General features: G+C 39.8%; 1 protein-coding gene across 1 annotated transcript in view; it reads left to right on the forward strand.

Moving 5' to 3' along the window:
- The first annotated feature begins 540 nt into the window (after nucleotides 1-540).
- Nucleotides 541-13,834, forward strand: part of AGPS (alkylglycerone phosphate synthase) — a 124,927-nt gene continuing 111,633 nt past the window's right edge. Inside the window, exon 1 of the mRNA XM_019654018.1 lies at nucleotides 541-935. Within this exon, the coding sequence (XP_019509563.1) occupies nucleotides 604-935 (332 nt within the window). The 5' untranslated portion in view covers nucleotides 541-603. The remainder of the gene's footprint in view (nucleotides 936-13,834) is intronic.

Below are 13,834 nucleotides of genomic sequence, written 5' to 3' on the forward strand. Positions count from 1 at the left end.
GAGAGAACCTAAGTTGTTTTAGCATTTACTAGCTACATGCCCTTGGACAAGTTAATGTCTTTGAGTTTCATTTTTTTTTCATCTGTAAAATGGAGATTACTTACTTGAGATCTAGCATTAAGCACAGTGCCAGGCACGAAGTAGGCGACGAGAAAATGATAGCTATTTCCTCTAATGGTTATAGGCAACGAGTCAGTTTGAGTTACTTTAGGGAGTGGGGGCAGAGGTGGAGCAATAGAAACTCATTCAGGGAAAGGATGCGCTAGTTCTGCTGTCACATTTAGCAGCACCGCTCACGCCTCTTGCTCTACGAATGTTTCTGCCCCCGAAAGCTACTCCAGAGGCCCAGGCTACATCCGAGGATACCACCCAGGGTACTAGGGCATTTTGGGGACGCTTGTGGTTTGGCTCCTGGTCCAGCCTAGCCCGAGTTGGATCAGCTCGGGGACGGTTCAAACTCACCTGCTCTGCAGGTGCACACCGCCGGAGGCGTGACTGCAGAGGAGGGCGGGCGCGGTGGGCGGGAGCTGAGAATGTGAAGCTCCAGGCGCATGGCACCCGCCGCCCAGTCGCCGCGGTGGCTGCCGGGATGCGCCGCAGCGAATGGTCGCGCCGGGCGCCGCTTCGAGTGACCTTTCACCCGCGCCCAGCGGTCCCGGGCGGCGGCACAAGGCGGAAGCCATGGCGGAGGCGGAGGCGGCGGCTGCAGCAGGCGGGACGGGCGCTGGCTCCGGCTCTGCAGCGGATCGGAACCGGGACCCGGACCGGGATCGTGCCGCGCGGAGGCTGCGGGTTCTCTCGGGCCATCTGCTGGGCCAGCCCCAGGACGCTCTGAGTACCAATGAGTGCAAAGCGCGGAAAGCCGCGTCGGCTGCCACGGCGGCGCCCACGGCCACTCCCGCCGCGCAGGAGTCAGGTACCATCCCCAAGAAGCGGTGAGTAGAGGCTCTGTGGAGCCAGCTGGCGGCGATGGACCAGGCCGCGCCTGTGCTGCGGGAGGGCACGGGCGAGGTGGGAAGGGAGGTGACACGGGTGGGCGGAAGTCATCGCGGTCCCTGAAAGTACTGACCCATCACTCTTTCAAGAGTGAGTGGACGAGACCCTGGATTTACGAGTGGTCAGGAAGGGGGCGGGATGGAGTGTGGATTTGGGTAACTGTTTGAGAGTAGCAGACCTGAAGAACTCTTATTGGGGGAGCCTTTAAGAGGACCCCTTTTCTTGGATTCTTAATACCAGGAATCCATTCTCTGTCTTGAATTAATACTTTGGAGGGCTAAGGTCTTGGAATGGATAGAAGGGGTTCTATTATGATCCTTCGAGGAGTTCTAAGTTTGTACTAGATGATGGATCTCTTATAATTCGCTCAAGCCTGGGTGCGGGGGGGAAAGTGGTTCCTGTAATAAGGGACTGACAGGTTCCTGTGGGGCAGGTTTCTGCTTGCGTAGTGGGATGGTATTTGACTTTGAGAGAGGAAACCGAGGGGTGGGTAGGAAGCAATAAACTGCAGACATAGTTAGTGATTTTAGGGTGTGATGGTAGCTACTGAACTCTTCTGTAACCAGAAGCTGAAACACCCTTGTCTGTGGATGAGGATGTTCCCTGGATCTTGCTTCCAACTTTTTGGAGAAAACACAGCTCTCATGGAAGCTGCTACGATAAGCTATTTTTCCGGAGATGTGACTTTGTCAGTGTGGATAAGCTTTGAGAGTGAAAAAAAAAAATGTTGCTAATGGTTAATGTATACTTTCAATGTGCCAGTGATTGTGCTAAATCTATTATTTCTTTTACTCCCCTCCAAACTATGAGGTAGGTGCATTTGCCTCCTATTTTACAAATGAAATTAAACAGATTTTACAAGCCTGCTGCAGGCTTGGCAGGTATACTGTGTGGCAGGTTAGAATTGGAGAGCACATCAGATTAACTTTAGGGCCTAGTTCTTAAACTGCACTGCTGCTGATTAATTAATTAATTCCGCTCTCATTGAATCTTTGCTACATACACATTGTACTAGGAATACAGAGATTTAAAAAGTCAATGTTTGCTCTTAAGACTATTAGCCTAATAAGGTAAAGTTATAATACAGTGTAATAAGAAACTAGCTGATAACTATAGCAAATGGTCACTTAATTTAGTTTTGGGTAAGAATTTGTTAGGGCAAAGGCTTTCCAGAATAAGGATTATCTGACTAAATCTTGAAGTTTGTGTTGGAAGTAGCCTGCCAAGTGTTTTTGTCAGAAAAAGTGTGTTTACAGGTAAAGCCGGGACAAACAGATTAGGGAACTACTGGGAGTTAAGTGTGACAGAAAGGGTGAGAATGACAGGGGATGAGGGCTGGAGATACAGGTCCTCTTTCCAGGATTTTATGTGAGGGGAAACATGATTACGTTTACCTTTTAGAAAGATCACATTGGGGCTGAATTGAAGAAGGTTAAACATGGGAACATAGACCTGAGCTTGAATTTCTACTACACAATTCCAGCTGTGTGACCTTGGGCAAGTCACTTAACCTCTCTCAGAGCTTCTCATCTGTGAAAATGAGGACAGTAATTCCTGCTTGGCAGTGTTGCTGTGAGAATTGAAAAATATAAAGTTAAGTGATCAAGTGCAATGCTGATTACATAACCCCTCCACAAAGGGTAGATACAATTTTCATTGAGTCCAGAGACTGGGAGATCAATCAGGAGACTGTATTCCCAATGAGAAATGCTACAATTCTGAACTAGTATCTGAGCATAGCCTTGAGAGTAGGCAACCTATTTGAAAAAATAATAGGAGGTACATTTTCTGTAACTTGGTTACTGAATGGTGGGGAGGGAGGAATCAAAGATCACATCTTGGCCTCTGGCTTCACCTGATACTACATTAGCCATCATTGGGTTTAAAATCTGAGTTTTCTAAACAGCTTCATGTACATTTATGTCTATTCATTTGTATGCATCTGTGTGTGAGTGTCCATTTATACTCATGCTCCTTAGAACTAATTAGGTAGGGCAGGTGTGTTCCTTAGGGTTGGATTTAGGGGCCTTGGTCTATAGTGAGGTTTGTAAGGCACATTTGGGATAATAAATGAGGCTTCCCATGGCTGAAGGTGATTGGTCTGGGGGCCCCTGCGGTTGCTCCATGGTCTGAAGCACAGCTGTAATCCATTGATGGCCTAGATTATAAAGCTTTGGTTTTTGGTTCAGGGTGTGTGGTTAGTTGTAAAATCTAGCCCTATACAACTATTTTGAAGTTTAAATCAGGATATGAGGGAACATAAAAACTTATATGAATATCAAAAGCTTCCTCAGAGAGTGATCTACTTAATATATTGTTCACCCCAGCTCTCCCTTTTAGGAAAGGCAAATGATGGAGCAAGAAGAAGCCAGCATGTATATCTAATAAAATGTGTGTGTCAGTTATTTTGGATTGTTTGGTGATGTGTGTTCTTTGTATAATTCCTTCTCTTTTATTACCTTGGGCGATGTCATTGGTTGTTACTTCTTTTATCTCATGGCTGGTTATCATCATGAAATTGGAAGAGTGACTTCTTAAAATGCTGTGTTTTCATTTCTCTTAGAGAATAGTCATGCATATGTTAATTCACTCAACATTTATAGAGTAGTTGCTTTATGACAGGTGTTGTCCTAGGCATTGGAGATAAAGAGATGAATAATAGGTTTTGGCCTATTAAGAATTCAGAATCCAGCAAGGGAGGTACACGTTCCAGCACAGTTTGAGTAGTGCCACTGTAGCACAAAGGAAAGGAAGTGATATACTTTCTCTAGGGAGTTACAGGAAGCTTTCTGGAGATGGTTTTAAAATATGGATGACACTATGGCAGGTTGATTGGATGGTGAGGAGAGTTTGTATTCAGGCAAAGGCAATTGCATATGGCAAAGCAAGGGGACATGAAAGTGCATATTCAGGTAATTAAGCAATTCTGTATAGGTAGAGGTGGGGGAAAAGTGAAAAGGGGGGCCCTGGCAGGTCATGGAGGCCTTTGGCCTGTAGCTCATCAGTCCTTTCATTCATTCACTCATTCATGCATGCATGTTTGAGTGCTTACTGTGCAACATATAGCAGTGAACAAAAACCGTGCCATTATGGACATAGCATTCTAAGTTGTAGTGGAGGTAGTGAACAAACAAGTAATGAAGTACTGTATGTCAGATGGTGTTCAGTGTAATGAGGAAACATGAAGCAGCGGAAGGGGCTAGGCGATGGAGAGCCCTTGAAGGAATTGAACTGGGAAGGGACCTAATCAGACTGGGTTTGGATTTGAGAGAAATCACTCCAGCTGACTGTTAAGAATAGATTGGAGAGGGATGAGGATGAACATAGATTAATTAGGGGAGGCAGTTGTAGTAGAAGAGGTGAGAAATAATGAAGGATTAAACCAAGATGATGGCAGTGAGAATAGAGAGGAAAGGATGGATTTGGTTTTGGAAGTTAGTGCATTAGGTCATACTGAAAATTATGTGACTAAATGCCATGGGGGTTTGGAGATGGTGAAAATAGAAAAGGGATGATTGAGTCCTGAGGAATGTGGACACTTAAGAGGGCTGACCTGCCAAAACTTGTTGCACTTGTCACGTGATTTCCTGTGAGTTGGTCCTAATTACTTCTGTCCAGGAACATATATTCTCGTTATTTGAAGTTCCTGAGCAGAGTTTTGAGGGTGAGGGGATACTTTTGGATCCTCGTTTTCCTTCAAGTGCGTGTTACTCCATGAACAGTTTCTTTTTTATCTTGCTTGTGAATATAGTTTTAGATTCTTAAAAATCATAGTGAATGTCAGTTAAGTATGTGACATTTTTATGCCTTGGTTTTGGATTTTTTTCAAAGCTATCATAATGTTATGAAAAAGAGAAGAAAAAAATCCCTTGTTGACATCTGCCTCTCCATACTGATAACCGCTTTCTCAGTTGGAAATTTTCACTCCAACCTCATTATGGTTTGCATTAGTCAGAACTATTCTATGGTGCTTTTTCCAGAGGTTATAAACTCTTTTGGTTCGGATCAAGAGTATCTGATTAAGAATGTTACTAATTGTTTAATTTACTGTATTTTATACACACCATTTATTTATTATTTATTTCATATGAAGTACATATCAGACCAGTGTTTTCACAGATATTACTGCTTAGAAATAGGCTAAAATAATTAAATTAGTATTTAGTATGTTCAATTTTCTTAAGTACATTAATTATCTGAGGTAATAAACAAAATGCTCCTAGGTATTAAATCATTCTTATGAACATATGAAATTGAATTTGTAAACACAATGACCTTAAAGTCTTTTGAATGTTCAAATGTTATTTATGAACCTAAAATATTTCAGCTTAAAATCACAAGTTTAAAGCTATTACTCAATTGTATATTTTAAATTTGTTATAAGTCAGTCATTCTTACAGACCAGATTCTCTTAAATTTTGTATATATATAAAACATCAATTTTTGCATAGCTTTCTTAAAACAAATACATTAACATCTGACTTTTAATCTTTTAAGTATTTGTATATTTCATTCTGGATCTTTCTGTAGTTGAAATATGCTTACTCATTAAGAAAGGCTATTACCATTCTAGGTAACTGCAGTTACTTTTGACAATGGGGTTTTGCCTCTCAGATGAGATTTGGAGCCCTAGGTATTATCTTATCACTCACTAAGAAAACTATTGTATTGCATGTAATATTTGGCTTTGCCAGGATACTTGAATTTACTAACCAGAGGCTTGGGCCAGGATGATGACCAAATTCTTGTTGGCAACTTCAGGACGGTCCAAATTCTAGTTATAGTTGCCATGTCAATGACCTCATGCCATCAAGTAGGGAGTGTTCATGCATCCCAGGCCCTTGTAATCAAGTAATATGAATTATTTGTGATATTCACAGTTTGCAGCGCCCACTCAGATTGATTATGTGGTTAGATTTTGCATTTCTTTTAAAGATATTTGAACTTGACAGGTATCTAGCACCAGGGATATTAAAATGATACCCACTTGAATTCTATTGTGCTGTCAGCTCAAATTTCATAAATCAGCTATGTCCACTAGAAGCTTCTATGCTGATGGAACTGTTCTGTAATCTGCACTGTCCAATATGGTTGCCACTAAACACATGTGGCCATTAAGCACTTGAAATATGGCTAGTGTAACAGAGCTGCTGAATTTTTAGTTTTATTGAATTTTAATTAATTAAAATTTAAATAGGCATATGTGGCCAGAGATAACCATGTTGGACAGCATAGCTGTAGGTTAAAATCTAACTCATTATCCTTTTTCACTCTCAGATGAAGTTATTTTTCTGGGTTTTCTTCTCTTAGTACCAGTCCTATAGTCACATCCTTCAACCCTTACTCTTGAACTTGTTTCCATTCTTTTCTTTTAAGAGTAAACTTGCTTTGAATTAATTTATTCAAATTAACAGTTAATTCTGTAATCACCCTGCTACTCATGTGTATCTTAGCTTATCCTCACAACCACCCATTTTACAGATTAGTAACTGAAGTTCATAGACACTTGCCAGAAAATAATTCTAGAGCTTAGGTTTGAATCCAGATCTTTTATCTCGTCTAGAGCTTTTTTCTTGATATTGTACTGACATCACCAAGTCCTGTTCATTTTTTTCTTTACAGTCTTTCTTTGAATTTGTGCATTCAGAAATAATTTATCAGTCACTTATGTTCTAGGTGCTTGGGCTACATTAGGGAGCAAAATGAACAAATATCTCTGCTCTCGTGGAGCTTACATTCTAATGGGTGAAATGAATAATTAACTAAACGTAATAAGTAAAGTAAGTTTGTTAGACTGTGATAAGTGCTATGGAAAAAAGAAAAAGTGGAGCAGAGTAAGGAGGTTGAGTTTAAATTTTAAATAGGAAGTCACTGGAGAACATGACATTTGAGCAGACATTTGAAGGGGATGAGGGAGTTGAGCAGTGTGGGCATGTAGCTGAATGAGCGTTCCAGGCAGAGGGACAGTGTATGCAAATACCCTGGGGCGGCGCACATGGGGCATGTTGGGAGAGTAGCAAGGAGACTAGTGCAGCAGGGGTCAGTTTGTAACCCCACATCCCCAATCACTGTTTAAAGTCTGTACCTTTAAACCTCAGCTTCTAATTTACCTGCCACTTCTGTTTTAGGCAAGGTCTTTCATTTACGACACATTTTCTAGCTTCCACAACCTTTCCTTGTGCCAATCTCTGGAAGACCTTTGCTTGTATGAATGACACTAGTCTTCAGGGTCTATTGTTTTGGGGATTTTTTTTTGAGAATTGTGGGGAGGAGGCATTGGGCTATTGTCTGTTACCTCTTTCCCATGATTTATCACGTTATGAATGATAACTCTAAAGTCATACTGTTAAGTATCGTGTTGTAATATTGTGTTGTAAAAGTCAGGAGACTTTAATTCATTTAAATCAGCTAGATACTCTCTTGCCATCTCCTCACTTGTTTGAAATTTCATCTACCCAAGTTTATTGGCAATTTAGTCAGCGTCTTCTATGTGTTAAGCACTGGGGAGGATTAGCACATTAGTTTTGCCTTCTGGGACTTCCAGATCTACTAAGGAAGACTGATGTGTCTTCTATTACTGCAAGGTGCTAGGTGCTATAACAGAGGTACGGGAGGGGAATGGTGAACACGGTTCTATGTCAAGATGTTATGCAAAAATTCTTAAATCTGAGAGCGTTGATGAAAGCATTTGGATAAGAATATAATCAGAAGTACTATGGTAGAAGAATGTGGACAATATAATACAGTTTGTAAAACTGGTATGGCAGTTGACTAGTAATGATGGGAGCCTTCATTTATCTAGACTAATTTTAAAAGTCTTATTCTGATAGCAGCAGGATATTTGGCAGTTATTTTACAATTATAAAGAAGTGGAAGGATAAATAATTTATTCTGAAATGCTATACATCTTTGTTGCAGAAAAAAATAGAAAATAATAGATAAAATGAAGGCAAACATCCAAACTGATTAAGAGATAACCACAACAGTATTTTTGGCATTTTTTAGATATGACACTTATATGTGGAATGTCATGCTATAATAATGTCTTGAATATAAAAAAATCCGTTTATATTTAAGACTTTTTAATTAAAGAATTTTAAATCACAGTTGACATTCAATATTATATTAATTTCATGTTCACAACATAGTGGTTAGACATTTGTATAACTTACGAAATGATTTCCCAGTACATGTTGTACTTATCTGGCACCATACATAGTTATTACAATATTATTGACTATTCCCTATGCTGCACTTCACATCCTCCTGACTGTTTTGTAATTTCCAATCTCCCCTTCTTAATTCCTTCCCCTTTTTTACCCAGCCCTCCTCCTTCCTTCTGGCAACCACCCGTTTGTTCTCTGTATCTATGAGATTGTTTTTGTTTTGTTTGTGCATTTATTCTGTTCTTTAGACTCCACATATAAGTGAAATCATATGGTATTTGTCTTTCTTTGTCTGACTTATTTCACTTGTCATAATATCCTCTAGGTCTATCCATGTTGTTGCAAACAGTAAAATTTTGTTCTTTTTTATGCCTGAGAAATAGCCGGTTGTATGTATATACCAGAGCTTCTTTATCCAATCGTCTATTGATGGACACTTAGGTTGCTTTCATATCTTGGTTATTGTATACAAAATGTCCTTCTTTGTTGTTATAGCCTTTGTTTTAAAGTCTGTTTTGTCTGATATAAGTATTGCTATCCCAGCTTTTTTTCATTTACACTTGCATGAAATATCTTTTTCTATCCCTTTACTTTCAGTCTGTGTGCATCTTTTAAAAGTGGGCGTCTATAGACAGCACATACATGGGACTTGTTTCCTTCTCCATTCAGTGATCTTGTGCCCTTTGATTGGAGCATTTAATCCATTTATATTTAAAGTAATAATTGATAGGTATGCAGTTATTGCCATTTTATTTGTCCTATTTTTTATCTCTTTTTCTTCGTAAATAAGTCCCTTTAACATTTCTTGTAAATACTGGTTAGGTGGTGATGTAGCTTTTTCTTGTCTGGGAAGCTTTTTATGTCTCCTTCGATTCTAAATGATAGCCTTGCTGAGTAGAGTAATCTTAGTTGTAGGTCATTACTTTTCATCACATTGAATATATCATGCCAATCTCTTCTGGCCTGCAAAGTTTCTGTTGAGAAATCAGCTGACAGTCTTATGGGACTGTCATGTATGTAACTGCTTTTGTCTTGGTGCTTTTAAGATTCTCTCTTTTTCTTTAACCTTTGACATTTTAATTATGATGTATGTTGGTGTGAACCTCTTGGGGTTCATCTTGTTTGGGACTCTGCACTTCCTGGGCTTGTATGTCTATTTCCTTCACCAGGTTAGGGAAGTTTTCTGTCATTTTTTTCAAATAGGTTTTCAATTCCTTGTTCTCGCTCTTCTCCTTCTGTTACCTTTATAATGCGAATATTGTTATACTTGATGTTGTCCCAGAGGTCCCGTAAACTCTCCTCATTTTGTTTTTTATTCTTTTTCTTTTTTGCTGCTCTGATTGGGTGTTTTCTGCTACCTTGTATTCCAGATTGCTAATTCAGCGCTCTACTTCATTTAATCTGCTATTCTATCTAATGTAGTCTTCATTTCAGTTATTGTATTCTTCAATTCTGATTGGTTCTTTTTTATGGTTTCTATCTCTTTGTGTAAGTTCTCACTGATTTCATATATTCTTCTTCTAAGATCATTGAGCACCTTTACAACCACTGTTTTGAACTTTGCATCTGAAAAACTGCTTGCCTCCGTTTTATTTAGGTCTTTTTCTGGAGTTTTGGCCTGTTCTTTCATTTGGGACATGTTTCTTCATTTCCTCATTTTGGCTGCCTCCATGTGTTTGTTTTTACATGTTAGGTAGATTTGCTACGTCTCCCAGTCTTGGCAATGTGGCCTTATGTAGTAGGTGTCCTATGGGGCCCATTGGCACAGCCTCCTGGTCACCTGAGCCAGGTACTGCGGGGCTGTCCCTTGTGTGGGTTGTGTGTGTCCTCCTGTTGCAGCTGAGCCTTGATTGTTGTTGGCATGTCAGTGGGTGGGATTGGCCCTTAGGCTGACTGGCTATAAGGATTACAGTGGACAGGTTTTTGTGTCGGGGCTAACTCTATGGAGCGGGATTCACTTTAGTGGGGCCCTGGTGCTGCTGAGTCCACCCTTTGGGTGTATTGTTTGTGGAGCTAATTGGGTGGTGCTTTGGTGTGGTCTGAAGCCAGCCGCCAGATGTATTGGTTCTGAGACCTCTTAGGAGGAGCTCTGGTGCAGGCCCAGGTCAGCTGCTGTGTGTGCTCAGCCTGGGGCCACCTGGTAGGACCTACAAAGTGGTCAGCAGTTGGTAGCTACCTGTGCTGGGCTTGGAGGTGCCTGGGAGAGGCTAAGCTGTGAACCGAGGTTGGCTGCTGCTAGCTGGGGGCCGCTTAGCAAGAGGTACAGGACATGCTGAGGTCAGCTGCTGCTTCTTTAGGGGGGTTTTGGACCTTTCAGAGATTTTAGGGAAATCCACAGTATTGGGCCAAGGCCAGCTGCTTGTGGGTAACAACCACTAAAAGAGACTTTGGCCTGTGCACAAGTTGACTGGGGTGATTCTCAGGAAATCGTCTGGGTGGGTGAGTTTGATGCAAACTCAGATTTGGTGCCCGCTTTCACCTGCAGGCTGGGTTGGGGGCTGGCTCTTGAAACCATTTTGTACTCGCTGTCTTGTGTATAACTTTCCATGTCAAGAAACATTAATGTGTAGCATTCGTGTTCAGTGAATCAATAAGTATTGTATTATATCTAGGTGCTACAAATTTAACCTGTACTGTGTTATATTTGTTTCCAATTTTTTCTATTATAAAGAATGTTATGATAAACTTTGTACAATTAAATCCTTAAAAATTTCCTTATGGCACATTTTAAAAAAGGGTTTTGATGGGTCGAAGAGCATTGGAACACATCATGTAGTTTTCTCTATCTATGAGAAATAAAGGACAACTGCTTGTTTGGACTTAATTCTGACCAAGAATAAAGAATTGGAAATGATTGGAATCCTAGGAGAAAGATTGCCATCATGTGTTAGCAGACTTATATCTTATAATTTAAGAAAGCAGCTTTCCAGAAATTCAGATGAAAGGAAATTAGATGTTTTGGCCTGAGTTGCTAAGGGGAAACCAAAACATGACGATAGGGAGTCTAGGACACAGTGCTTAACCCTCCTTGGACCTCCGAGTTGATGAGGATAAGAGAGCTGAGGCAGCTGGCTTAGATGTGCCAATCGGAACCACTTATCAGTGAATAATGTACAAGCCACACTTACTCTGATAGCTCATACTTCCTATTTGGGTAATCCCTCTATATGAGGTGATGCACTTTAAGGATTATAGTGTCAGCAGCTTTCTTCTCCCTGTCATACTATTTTGAAAAAATTTAAACATACTGCAAAATTGAATTTTGCAATAAATACTTATATACCAACCACCTAAATTCTACCATCAACATTTTGCTTATTACATATCTAACCATTTATCCTTTTCTCCATCTAATATTAGTCCATCTCATTTTTTTATGAATTTTAAAGAAAATCAGTAACTTCATTTTTGAAGTAAAATCTATATTAGCTTTCACCACTATTGGGGGGAAATTTTAAGTTAATATCTAATTTCTTTAATCTGCATTTCCACATTTTTAATTCTTGGACATTTTTATCTGAATGTCTTGATATTTTGACATAGTGGTAATCTCTTCTTGAAGTAAAATTTTAAAAAATCTGTATTTTTTGAAATCAGAGGTTCTACTTTCATTCTGGTAGATTGGTCTTGATTTCCAGGTAGTATTTTGTCTGCTTTGTCTTCACAAAGTACTTGTAACTTCACAACATAACTATTAGATTGCTAGTTTGATTTTGGTTTTATTTCCAAATTCTTACCTGCCATATGCCATTATTTTCAGAAAGTACATTCTAGTTTGCTATGCCTACCTTTATATTCTATACAAGTGGTTACCACTTTAAAAAGAAATTCTTGTTCTTTAGTATGTGTATTAATTAGGACTTTTAGTTACAAATGTAAGTTGAGCTAGGTTAAAACAGAAAAGGAGACTTCATCATAAGAGTACAGGGTCACCAAAGAACCCAAGGATAGGAATGGAGGTTGGCCTCCAGATGGAATTAGAGCTAAGAGCCAGACAGCCATCAGGTTTCTTGCTAGCGTCACTTCTTGCTAGTATCTGCTGCATGTTTCTTTAAGCAGGTCAGCCTTTTCTGCTCTCCTGTCCAAATGGTAAAATATAGTCACCCCACTCCTCCAGGATATTCAGCCAGTAGCCATGAATTGAATCCTCCTGTTCTCGGTAGCTGGGTCAATGTCTGCATTGCTCTAATCAGCTATTGCCTGCAAAGAAGTGGCGGTGATCTTAGTACAGACATTGCCCAGGCCAAATGAGCTGAACTAACTCTGGCTATCATGCACTGAAAGATGTCACAGCCAGATCATCTGTGCATCTTGTTTGATGATTCCTTCTCCAGAATCTTGCTCCACGAGTTATTTATTTTCTCTTTTGGGTCATCAGTCTTTCTTTATTGACTTTTCCTGCTTCTTAAAAGCATGGACAGATAAGCTTTTGAAATTGTTCTCTGCCTATATCACTGTGAAACGGCCCTCTTAAAAGCCATCAACAGCCTAATTGTCAAATCCGTAGTCATACTCTTGACTGTTTCCCAATACCTGGTAGATAGTCTCATCTCTCTCCTTAGCCCCCGTGCTATCGCACTGTCTTGATTCTCTTCCCACAAACATGCGTTTGCTGACTTTTCTTCCTTCTGGTTCCTAAATTTACCAAATCTGAAGATTAATTTTCAGTCCTTTCTTTTACATTTTATTTCTTAATAATCTCATCTATTAGGACTGTATTAGCTTTTACCACTATTGGGGGAACTTTTAATATTTCTAACTCTCTCAACATCCATTTTCACATTTAAAAATATTAGACATTTCTGTCTAAGTGTTTTGCTGATTTCTCCAACCTAGCATGCTTGTATAAGGCCATTATTTTAGCCTTCAACCCCAGCACTCCATTCTTTTCTGTTAGTTTCCACCATTATTTAGACACTCATCTCAGTCATAGGCCTTATGAGCTCCATTCCCTCTCCTTTATTCAGTCCATTGACAAATCAGATAGATTCTATTAGTTTGGATTCTCAAGACAATTTTTTTTCTTCCATTGACACCAACCTAGATGAAATCTTAATTGTCTCCCATCTAGTTTGGTCTCCTTTTCTTTATTTTCACCCCTTCAAATGAGTCTTCATTCCATTGCCAGACCAATCTTTTGTTCCGAGAAATTGTGAGTATTTGCTGCCTGCTGATGCCGTGCTGCATCCTAACATTTCAGAATTGATTGACAGTCCAGTGGATATGTATAGACATGTGGGAGATATGATGTAGTAAATGCTGTAATCAATTATACAGAAGGAGCCATAAATTTCTCTTGAGGAAGGTATGAAAGGCTTTATAGGAAAAGTGACTTTTGGACTGGTTCTTGATGGATAAATAGGAGGTCTCTAGAGAGAGACGGGCATTTCTGACAGGGCTATATAAGAAGAGCAAAGATAGGCAGACCTAGAAGGCATGGTATGTATGAGGAATTGTGATAACGTTTAGTGTGGCTGGAAGAATAGCTGTTAAGGAAGGTGAAAATATAGTTTGGAACCAGATTGCAAAGGCCATTGTATGCTATGTTAAAGAATTGGAATGTCATTCACATTGGAGAGCCAGCAACATTTTAAAGCAGATAATGTTAGATTTTTTTTTAAATTTTTTTATTTATTGGGGAATTGGGGGGATGGGAACAGTGCTGGGGAATT

Source organism: Hipposideros armiger, unplaced genomic scaffold (genome assembly GCF_001890085.2).
Source record: "Hipposideros armiger isolate ML-2016 unplaced genomic scaffold, ASM189008v1 scaffold_212, whole genome shotgun sequence".
NCBI lineage: Eukaryota > Metazoa > Chordata > Mammalia > Chiroptera > Hipposideridae > Hipposideros > Hipposideros armiger.